General features: G+C 39.4%; 1 protein-coding gene across 7 annotated transcripts in view; it reads right to left on the bottom strand.

The window, feature by feature from the left end:
* RBM33 (RNA binding motif protein 33) overlaps positions 1 to 12,031 on the bottom strand; it is a 124,335-nt gene that overhangs the window by 24,437 nt on the left and 87,867 nt on the right. For 4 of the 7 annotated variants that reach the window (XM_026069240.1, XM_026069242.1, XM_026069246.1 and 1 more), the window contains one exon: positions 32 to 120. The exons of 1 other annotated variant lie outside the window; for it this stretch is intronic. In XM_026069240.1, the coding sequence (XP_025925025.1) occupies positions 32 to 120 (89 nt within the window). Of the gene's footprint in view, positions 1 to 31; positions 121 to 5,748; positions 6,325 to 9,081; positions 9,302 to 12,031 lie in introns of those variants that run through there. 2 more of the 7 variants (XR_003254098.1, XM_026069241.1) reach the window with 2 other exon arrangements.

Raw genomic sequence — 12,031 nt, 5'->3', positions numbered from 1 at the left:
CTGAAGGCAGTAGCAGTGATTAACTACTTACCTGTGGAATTTCTGTTGAAATGCTAAAGCGTGTGCTGGCTCCTTAAATTTTGCTATGGCTTTCCGTTGTTGAGGAAGCATCTGTAAACTCTGTAGAGACCAAAAAAAAAACCCCCTTTTTTTTTTAAATAGTCACCTAAAACTTCCATTTAAAAAACTCATTTTGCACCAAAACCATTGAAATTTTGTCATATTTCTTTTGTCAGAAACACTTATCAGCATTCAGGAAAGGGAAGCGGACCTAGCACAGGTTCTCAGAGATCAGACAGAAAACTCAAATCCCTTGTGTAACTCCCTGCAGCCTCTGACCAGGGACCCAGCTGAAAGCATTTGAGCTGGTGTATTAAGCAACTGCACTAATGAGAAAACACTGACTGGTTAAGCAAATCCTCAGACTGACCAATACAGATGAACCAAAGCTTGCAAGCAAACTCCCACCAACTCAATGAGAGGCATTCAAGTAGGCAGAGGTGTTTCTGCGGAGTCATTTGCTCCAGCTCAGCTGGAGTTAGCTCAGCTTCACATACAAGCCCTTGGGTTCACTCACCCAACTTACATTAAAGGATTATGTCTTTTCACGGGTTTAAAAGAAGGGCAGAAACAGGAAAAAAGATGAATTCTCCCAGTGTGAGTTTTAATCTCTAAACTGTATATCCTCACAACATTTTAATAAAAACATGTGGCTAGCTTTTGACAGACACTTGATGAGATGGCTTAGGTCACCAATTCCAATTCCTTCCAGGAACTGGAAACCATTTAACACACAGCTGCTCAGAAAAGTCCATGGGATACATGTTTCCTAAACCAYAAAGCATTTCACAATGCTGTATATAAAAAAATGAATACTTAGTATTAGGATCTCCAAAGCTATAACAATGTCTCAGTCAGGAAGTAGGAGAAACCATGTTCCTAGCAGCATGAAGTGTGTTAAATGGCAATGGCAAGGTGATCTCAGAAAGGGGTCCCATAGTCTTTGTAAAGGAGTTATTAGAATTACTGAGATTAAAGTTGATGTTTTGGGTTAGTGTTTTAGGTAGAATGGCATATTTTTCAAAAATAAATTTTCAGAATGACATTTGAGAAATACAGGAAAATGAACGTCRACATATTACATGTGTACTCACTCAATGATTGATATGAACATGTGACAAGTATTCAGTATGAGTTGAATGTTCAGGAAGGCAATATCAGACCTACCTCCCCCTTTTCCTGAATCTTGATCCTATTACAACCCTGTGATCCCACCACCTGTAAACCTAGGCCACAGCACTTTCATGGAAACTAGATTAAAACAAAACTCCTGAAAGCTTCAAACGTTATTTTGAAGCGCCATGTCACAGTGATTCCAGTCGCTCCCAGTAAGTTTGCTGACGTTTAATGGTCCATACTGCAGAGCATTCAAGACTGAATTGCTCTCACCTCAGCTTCCAGTCCCCATTTTTTTTCCTATGGCTTTACATGCAAAACCAAAGAGTATCTAAACAGCTTTCTTTTTTTGAGGAAGTTTCTATGGTAAGTCAATCCAATTTTGTACTGAGCTCCTGTAYGAAGGAACCTTGAAGCTTTTCCACGTTTCAGGACAGTCTCCTGGTGGGTACTGATGGATTTCATTCTTTGTTTCTGAGCACTGCCTGGCACTTCACACACRTTCAGATGATTGTAGCACTTTGATTGTAATTAGGCTCCACTATTTTATTGCCTCAGCCAAACAAACTTTACCTGCAAAAACTTTATCATTTAGATTGTTTAAAAACAAAACAAAACAAAAACACATAAAAAACAAAAAAGCCCCCAAAACAACAAAATATCTTTCAACAAACAACTAATCCTTGGGAAATCACATACAACCCCACTCATTGATATAATTTTTTTCATGGGGGACATGCATTGAGATCTTCCAGAGAAAGAATTTTTAATCCAACTAATGTGTGCCCTATCCATTCAATCGAATGCAGCATTTTAAGCAAGACGTCATATACATAGATGAAATTTGTTATAAAATTGCGTATCTGTTTCTTTTTTTGAACAAGTAACAGTCTAGTTGATAACACATTTATTTAACAGGAGCTGTGCCTCCTGACAGTCATTTTTTAGCTGCTAAGCCTGACAATTCAGCTGTGAACTCTTGGTGTAACTCATCTAATCCATTGATTAAGTCRTTAATTTTGGCAGTAGCTACCCTGCACCTTTTTGTAATTGAGAGGAAATCTCCCTGTCTATCTATGAAAACCAAAGGAGAGGAATACATCCCTCCCTTCTATCATTTCAAAGCGAAAGCAGAGGAGAGGTTACAGGAAATTATCAGCTTCATATTTGGAATAGCTAAGAACTGGGTGAGCAATGTAACCTCTCCTTGTAACCATCAAAAAAGTTAAGAGAGCTCATAATCAGTACAGAAAAAACATAAGGCTCAGCCAAATAAAATTACGATGTTCTGCATTTATCGGACCTGCTGATAGGTAGGTCTTAAATTTTCTATGTTCTTTCTCAGAAATATGATTTACCAAACCTGGCAAGTTTCAGCTGGTTCAGCTGCAAAGCCCACTACACAGCTACAGTGACTAGCTAAGTCATTGCAATTTGCTGGTTTCTGAGCTGGTAGGAATAGGATTTCTATAAAACAACAACAACAAAACCTGAACAAACTTGACAGATGAAGTTATTGTTGTTTTTTTTAATCAGAAAGATCATTTTAGCAACAAGAACACTGTTGAGCAGCACAGGATACCTATGAAAGAACTTGGAAAAAAAGCTCGTTTTTCTTATAACTTATCTGCTGGAGCAAATGAAGGAGTTGCTGAAATTTGTGTTCTCCTCCTGTACAGATGTCACTATTATCATTTATAGAACAGTATCTAATACACATTCTCTTGACACTACTCTTCTGGCCAGACTAAGACTAACTTTTGAAGACTAAGAAGTAATCACAGCCATTAAATAGCARGATTTTAAATTAATAAGAGATTTACGAGAATTATAAAGAATATCTGAACCACAATAAAAAAAAAAAAGCAAATTTGGTTCCTACATCATTTCTCAAAGCATACGGAACTTTTAATATGAGAAAAACCATTTGAATCACTGAAAGGATGACTATTTCAGATCACAGTCAGACACCAGGAGCTGGAAAAAGAACACGGGGATATAACCCCTCAGCTGCAGGCTACAAGTCCTGCTCCTTGCTTCCCTCTCCCCTTTCCTGCACGCTCTTCAGCCCGATCCTCCCACCAGCGCTGCAGGACGTTCTCCCAACACTCTGCACTCCAGCCGCCTGTTATGATCAGTCGAAGAAAAGAGAAGCTGCATTTAGTGACTTTTTCCCCACCACTGAATTATCATTACATTGCTATTCTTGAGATGCACAAAATCAGAATTTGATTTTGCAGTTTCCGTGCCCGTATTATTAAGCAGCTGCCTCAGTAATTAGTATATGGGGAAAAAAATCTGAAGGAAGACATTCTGGTGTAGCTCAGGCTGATTAGGGAAATTAGAAAAGCAAAGTATCTAAATCTTCTTATAAACAACATATTTGTTCTTTCACACAAATTAAAATTTACTGATTGACTCGTCTGGATAATATGTCACAGCCTGTTTATCTTTATGCTGCATTATCGTTATATTTCCCAAGGCRAATAAATGCAGTCAAAACACTTCTAAATACAAGTCGATTTTAATACTCAATTGCTTTGGCAGCAAAGCATTGCTCTTGGCTAAGTCTAATGAAAAGCATCTTTACAATATTTTATTTCATTTGTTAGTATGGACAACTGTAAAAACAAAGGAGAGTATTTTCAGAAGAATCGCAATGGAGGAAGCAGCCGTTGGTACTCGGAGTACAAACTTCACAGTTTCTGATRGAAATTCTGAGCGTTCACCCTGACAATAGTTTAAAAATTAAAACTTAAATTTAAATTATAACAACTAGAATTTTTCCACGTTTGTCCTAGCTACAAAAGCACTGCTTATTCTCAAAGGAACAAAACATCAAAACTGGAAATTACGGTTCGGAGTGGCAACACAAGCCCTGCAGACTAGTTAAGGCCATTAGGCAAAGGTGGCCCAGTGAYAGTTAGCTCCGAATTTGTCCCTCTGAGCATTAGCATAAAGTGCTACTAAGCGGAGCTGACGTTTTCAACTCGTTTAATATGAAAAGAAAACCAACTAACATGCACACAGCCCATGGCTTAAGTGAACCCCAGAGACAAGCTGCAGACAAGGGCACGGTCAGAGAAGCGGTAACGCTGGGAACTGCTGCAGAGGCCCAGGTTACCACGCAGCTGCCTAGGACCACCCTCCGACGGGGCACCCGCCTCTTCAGCGCAAAGCCGAGGGGGAGCCAGCGTTTCCGCTCCCTGCCGTCGAAGCCACCCCATCCCATCCTTCACCAGACAGACTACCGACCCGCAATTCCCTCCCACGGCGCAGCCGCAGGGCAGCGACTTCGAGCGTCAGCGTGCTCTCGACTCCCGCAGCTACCTGTGCCCAGGCTTTTAGCAGAGAGCGAAGGAAGGACTGCAAAACAAACGATACTTCTCCATTTGCAAGCTGTCAGAAAAATCCTAATTCAAACAGTTTGAATAGTAATTCTCAACTTTCACTGCACTCGAACTGTGATAGTGAAAATGATGCCAAATCACTTAACTTTTGCCTTATTTAGTATATAAAAAAATCCTTTTGGTTTTGTTTTACCAGGAACAAAAGACAGTTACTAAGCAAGTACTTCGACTATATGAACACCATTGCTTGAAATGCCACCATAAATAACCTTGCAGACAACTATTTTTAATGTCTCAGCATGAAGCATGATCTATATTGTCTCTTTAAGCTATCATAACTTACACATATTGACATTATTCATCTAGCTAACAAAAATCTCTTGCAAATTTACGTTCTGATTTTGAGACAATATATACTTAATTATATTACGATGTAAGCCGTGAGCTTTAGGCTTATAAAATTAAGCGACTATCAACAGCGATTGTCAGGCACCGAACAAGTAAGCGCAGCTTTGCCAGGGTGCCTAGGTCTTGCCCTGGTTGCTACCCAGAGACTGAACAGATGGGTTATTGGTTGGGAATACAACAAGTGTTCCACTTCAGTGAAAACCTGAAATAAAATACCTGCATATTCATTCTTCTGCATTATTTCTGTCTCTTTGAATACTGGATGATATGCAGTTTAGAACGGATCCGGCACTTTGTGCTGTTAACAGCAATATTCTGAAGAAAACAGACTTTCCACGCGTGTAAGAAATTCAATATCAAGCCTTAGGATATTGSGGTATAACCTGTAGAATTTTAGTAGCTTAGAATTTTGTTCAAGACATTATCTTAAAGATTTACTTTACCAGCATCTGCTTTTTGGATTCTGAATACATGTGCTAGGAAAACATACACAAAATTAATTCTGCATGTTGTAATCACACTTCCTCTTTAGTTTAATACCCTTAATTTTTTCACCTTTTAAAAATAATTTGGCAGACACTATTTCCGGTGATAAGATTTGATATTATTACTGTCCATTACATTCTCAGGATAGCTTGAGTGCTCACATATTCACTACAAGGTGATCTTGAAATAACCTCCTAGGAAGCTGTTATTTTTAATCACCCACTTTCACCAATCACACTATTCACTGTGTTAGTCAGCCTACTTGCAAAGGATGCTTTAACAAGTTTCCAAAATTCTCAGTACCACTGTCTAATGTATTTTGTTAATGTAAAAAAAAAAAAAAAAAGTGTACAAGCATTTTTAATTATTTTCATTTACCTAAAGTACTATATTAATCTAACATCTAACATATACTTCCTACACAATACTCTACATCATGATCAATTCAAACCTTTGCGACTTCTTTTGATAGTGTCTTACTACTTCTGGAAAGATTTTACAGCAAGTCCAACAGAAGTTTAACTGAGCAAAAGCTCATCTTGTACAACTCTATATACAACTAAATCAACTCATCCAGTATATGTACATTTTTGCCTACAGCACTTGTTTAATTCTGAAGTTAAATGAAATTAGCATTAATTGCTACATGTTCAGAAAAGTGTGAGTTTTTTTCCTTTTTAGTTAATATGTAACTTCATGAACAGAAACTACATGAAGATGCAGTTCAGTCTGTTTTTTGAACTACCAACCTCAATGGCTGAGTCTTCTGCTTGAAACATGAAAATACACAAATTAAGGGTCTCTCTCCTACGAATCACCATACAAGAAGCCTTGAAGTGAAAGCTAGATAAAACGGCAAAGGCTGGGAAGACCGCTGCCAAAGGAAGGTGGAAAAAATATAGATCTGTGAGAAAAAAAAAGAAATCCTCAGTGTGTGACTACTAGGAAGCAAGACAATTTTTCATCCCTGAAGAAAATCTTTTTACTTGACAACGTCTAACATGAGCAAGACTTAGAAAAGTCTAGTATGCTCAGAAAAGGTTTTGTCCACCWTTTGAGCCCATGAAGCCAAATGGACCTAAAACAAATGTCAGCAAAAACTATTTGTCTCTTGTGACAAGCGCTAGCTCTCCTGTAACACCACGTTTCCAAAAACGTACTAAGATTTGCTATAGTGAAACAGGTCAGTGACCTCTCCCAGGTTCAAGTCCTTAACAGCTACTGCTATGACTGAGTTATTTAAGTGCACAAATACAAACATATTGCATACTATTAGCGATAGGATTTTTTTCTTACAAGCTCTAGATGACTTTCAGTTTACACCCTAACGCTTGAGTAACATCCTATTAAACACGTACTATATGTTAGAGACAGACGCATTTAAATCTACATTAAACACTTCTTTCAGTAGTGTTCAGCCACAGTACCACAGATTAATGGCATTCTTGAAAAAAATAATTCAGTATGGTGGTTTTAGGTCTGAGGTAGTATCGAAAAGAAACCAAGAACATCAGATYGGTCTTCATATGCTACTAATTACACCTGCTCTTTCATTTTCAAAGAATATATAGTACTAAAATAATCTTTAGTCTTATGCTCTCCATTACAACGATAAAGACATGAGCCTGCCTTTCCCAAGTATCATACCTCACTACAAATTTGATCCAAATATAACATAATTCTGTCAGCTGCTGATTTTGCAGGATACCAGAGAACAAGGAGGTGAGGCCGAGGAGCAGCCAAGCAGACAGCACCTCCTTCGGAGATGGGCTGGATCTACGGCCTCCTCTTCCCATATAACCCAGTGACACTCAAGCTTCCTCTGCGTAAGATTTACATATTGTCACACTACGCTCCGCAACAACTTCTATCATCGGTTTCTAAACTGAAATACCACAATCCTTCCAAACATCACAGTTCTGAGAAAAACAACTTCATTCACATTTTCTCTTTAACTTGACCTAGTCAGACAGATACCAGAAGATGAAAACCCCTCCCTGGATCCACTCAGGTGTAAAGGATTGACAATACACTAACTTCCAGGGGATTTCAAAAGACTTTACCGACTACAGTGTACAAACCTACCATACAGTACTTTTTACTGACCAACCTGAGATCATTTCAGGAGCATTCTATGTATTTTCCCATTCAATTCTGGAGTAAGAGAAGAGACATTAAGGGCTGGAACACTCTCAGCATTCAAAAACCCCGTTTTAGGCTGAGAAGGATTATTTTATATGGAAAGGATTTAGGTAGCACACAACTGATAAAGATCTTTATTATCTTCTTTTTCTGTTTCTTTGGAAATTAGCATAGGATGATGCAGCTCTTGTGTAGAATGAAAAATGCAACGGCGTTACAAATGATCATTCATTTGTTGGTGGCTCATTCTTGAAGTTATTTCACGATCACTCATGCTTATTGATTGAGATTTTGCCTGCAACTATTTTAAAACATACTCTTTAATTGGACAATTAAAAAAGTCACAAGCTACAACTTTCTCTGTAACTAAAATAGTGCCAGTGACTATGGCATAAACATCATAAAGGGACCATTCCCCCTCCAGACCTTTCGTTAAGCCTATCAGACTATCAGTCTGCAGAGGGTTTGCTGGCCTCAGATTACTCCTTTCCACATTCTCTCTCCTTAAATCTACAGTTTTTCAGAATCAAAGAAAATAATATTGAAATAACCTGTACGACAATAGCAGCATAACTGTCTCTAGTAAGCTTTGCTGCAAAACAAAGACACAGCCTTGAGAGAAGCAACAAGAGGTCCACGAGTAGCAAGCAAGAGAGCTCCTGCAGAAAACCAAGATCTTCAACACCACCAAAGCTCTCGGTGGTTACACAGAGAGGAAGAAGTTAAAAGGGAGATAACGGAGCACTGGGAAATGGAAACCAAGCAGGCAGGGAGCGAGACTGGGGCAAGCACTCATTTCAGTTATAGCAGACACATGGGCAATAAGTTTCTTTCTTCACTTAATTTTTTCCATTGAAGTAAATGGACTACCTAATAGACAGTACATTCAGTTCACTGGTGAACTTGGGAGTAACAGTCTATGCAAAGCTGCTGAGAAAACGGTCTGTTCAAAAAYGGTCTGTTCAATAACAAAGTGCAAAGCTTTCTTAACCAACAACACTGCCATTATGTGATCTAAGCTCTTATGGAATAGGCTGAACGGCAGCACAGCAGGCACTGGCTGAGAATAAAGATCTGATTCAATTTGCTCTCCCCTCCCATCAATAAATGCAGACACATTTTTGTTATTCGCACAGTTTCCTGACACCCGAACCATCTTTCCTGGAGACAGCACTCCGTACCTGTTAGGTACAAGCCCAGAATCTGGACCAGAAGGTATTAATTTTTTCTTCAGCTGTTACATCTGACCTCTTCCCCTTTCTGTCCCTCCTTTCCCTTTTCTGCCATCTTTGTCCTCCTATGATGATCCCCCTTTAAAAATGCTCAAWCTTCAATCCCTGTACACTTTAAAAATGCTCAACCTTCAATCCCTGTACACTACTAGAGAAGAGAGGATCCTGCCCTATGATTTAGATTAGTTTCTCTAGGCTCACATATGACTCCGTAGCACAGYCGAATTGAATAATCCCATTACAGAGATATTCTCTCCACCCAGCCCCAAGGACAGGGCAGGACTGACYACATCTTTTCCCACAGTCCACGGAGCTGGCAGAGATCCTCATCTCAAAGAGCTGAAAATGTTTTTACAGGCAGGAAGAACGAAGAGGTCACCACGCCAGAACCGCGCGCCTTGTGTGTCGTGTCACGCCAGGAGGAACCCCGCCGTTCCTGGCCCAGCGCTCATGTTCTGGGATCACTCATCTACATTTGCTTGTCATTTTCACTGAGAAGCCTTGAAACTAAAAATAAAAGAATTTTTAAATAGAGGGTTAGTGCACGTACCTGTCTTTGCTCAAGCTGAGCACTAGGTAGCACTAGCACTCTAAGAACTCCCAGACAAATACATTAACAAGGCAATTGTTTTTCCCTTCTGAGACTGGAAAAAAAATGACTRCATTATCAGAGTAAAACTGAGATATTTGTCAAACTACTCCAAATACAGCTACAGATGCAGCATTCTGCTCAGCTCCGATATAAAACAGAAAAATAYCATTTTTACATCAGAGAATTTGTGATCTCAAATCTTCACAAAGCAGTAGTGGCAATTTGCCCTGATGTTTTATGTTTGGAAACACGTGATAAAAGGAAATAYGGTTAAAGGTAATTATAGAATAAGTCCAAATTATCTGAAAAGCTAGCACATGATCCCCAGTACTTGCCACCACCCTAAAAAACAACTGAAGCTGGCAATAATTAGCTGAAGACAAGGCTTTTTAGACATAAGACGAGATATCTCTTTGAGACAGCATAAACATTAAACCTGGGTTCAAGAGAGCAAAAAAAATGTGATAAGCTTTTCATGCCCTTTGCAACTTATTAAAATCTGCTTTAGCAAGTGGTTCTGGATGGGTGTGCAGTGAATGTCACTGCTCCAGTGCAGGCCCAGGAGGCTCTGTTTTGGTGGTGTGCTCGGAAATCTCCTGTACTTTCAAACACTTTGGAATGCACAATTATACAGTTTATAATTATGTTAGATTCATCACTCAGATTTTACTTCAGGTACTGTATTTATATCTGAAAGCTTATCATCTTCAGAAAGAGTCTGACAGCAAACCATACGCTGAAAGAAAGTATTTTGCCTGCTAATTTAATCATGTTTGAGTTGTAAAATGCAGCTATGACTAAGGGGCTATTCCTGGAGCCCCAAAGATTTCCTTCTATTCAGTATCTCTAGAATCTTAAAGCTGTCCTATTATTAAAACAGGAGAAAAAACGCTGTTAACAAAGCATGGCTGAGAAGTAAGGAGTTTTCAGTGATTAGGCAGCAGAGGGCATTTCAAAGCTCACATACAGGAAAAACTCATTTTCTCCATTTCCGGGGTATGGAAGGGAAAAAAGTGAATTTCCCACTCCTCAACTGTAAAAATCTCCTTCGCCTTTCCTTTCTAGCATCCCCCTGTTCCCAAATTCTCACTCACAAAACCATCACCTTGACGCAAGTCAATGGCAAAACTGGAAGCACCGAGCATTATAAATTCCATTTGCAACTTTGCTTCCCAAGATGGCTTTGTGCAAGGTAGYTGTACTTCGATAATGACAGTGGTATGCAAAAGGTAAAAGTCAAAAGAACACCAAACCTTTTGTGCTTGGAAAAACAGAGGAATCTCTTTCTCCCCATTCACCTCGCTAGTAAATTCTAGACTTTCTTCCATAGATATGTAAGACTTTCTGTTGTGACACCAGTGAAGATCCTATTTGCAAGACTGAGAAAACACATGCAGGATATGCAAACTCCAACAAAATCAGAAGCCAAGCTATAGATTTGAAAATAAGAGCTGGCACGGGATTAATTGCTATACAGATAAACCAATATGGAAGGTGCACGTTAAGTAGATCTTTGGTGTCAGGTTAGACAAGCAATCATGAACTATTCTTGCTGCCAAAGAGCAGGGAAGACATTGGGAAGGATTCTTCCCCCTTATCTGGGGGCTATGCCCTAGYGCAGCCATTCCCACATTCACGTGTCTTGACAGCAGCAGAAATTCATGCAAGAGGCAACATTCAGATTTATGAGCCGCACTTGCGCACCATTTTGAAACAAGAAGCTTGCTTTCCAATAGAGTTGTATGTATGTACATTCTCTCTRCAGTTTGGGAATCTTTAACTGAAGCCAGGGATGTGGGTGTCGKATAGTCTGCACGTGCCATTTCAAGACTCAGCGCAGGCAGGGAGAGGAGAGAACTCCTGAAATCCTGATTCTGATTTTGAATTTTCTTTTACAATTGTTAAAAATGAATATTAGCTCCATCCGGGAGTAAATTAAATTTGAGAGTTTGGCTCATTAAGGGAAGTTTTGCTGATTATAGTCAATGTCTGAAGCCAGGACAGTCTACATCTTAAAAACTGAGTCAGCTACAACGGCCTCAACTTTCCCTCCTCTTACTGTCTCTGGAGCTTCAACGGAACTAGTCAAAAACCTTGGCAGCTTTCTTAAAGTAATTTCAAAAAAAAGCAGCTAAAACTTCTCACTTTGACCCTTTTTTAGTCATTTTCCTGAATCCCTTCTATCTCAGATCATCAAGCTTCAACACCTCGACTTCATCTTCAGAGGTCGGAGTTCGGCACTGCCCAAGATTCTTTTTGCTACAGCATCTCTCTCTTTGCTCTGGTCATTGGCGTTACCTTGTTCTTGCCTCACACACTAGCCAGACCCATAAAAACTCCAAGTCCCACATGGCAAGACACCCTTCACTACTCATATCTCTTCTAACGGCCCACTTCCATGCTCCTCATTGCAAATGACTTGCATTAAATGAACTTTTAAGGAGGAGYGAGGAAATAATGAAATAGAAGACCTCTCTCCTCTTTCAAAGCCTCTTGATCATTTACAGTTGCAGGGGATTTCATACAGCATTGAGCACAGACACTAGTAAAAACATTAATTTATAGCCACAAGAAAATCCACTCACTCACTTTGGGATTTTGAACTCTTTCAAAGTCCGGCACCAGTCCTATACAAGTTATTACTG

The sequence above is a fragment of the Apteryx rowi genome, unplaced genomic scaffold, assembly GCF_003343035.1.
Source record: "Apteryx rowi isolate R43461 unplaced genomic scaffold, aptRow1 scaffold_29, whole genome shotgun sequence".
NCBI classification, from domain to species: Eukaryota; Metazoa; Chordata; class Aves; order Apterygiformes; family Apterygidae; genus Apteryx; species Apteryx rowi.
The sequence above is the reverse complement of the archived record's forward strand: the minus strand, read 5'-3'. Positions and strand labels throughout refer to the sequence as shown.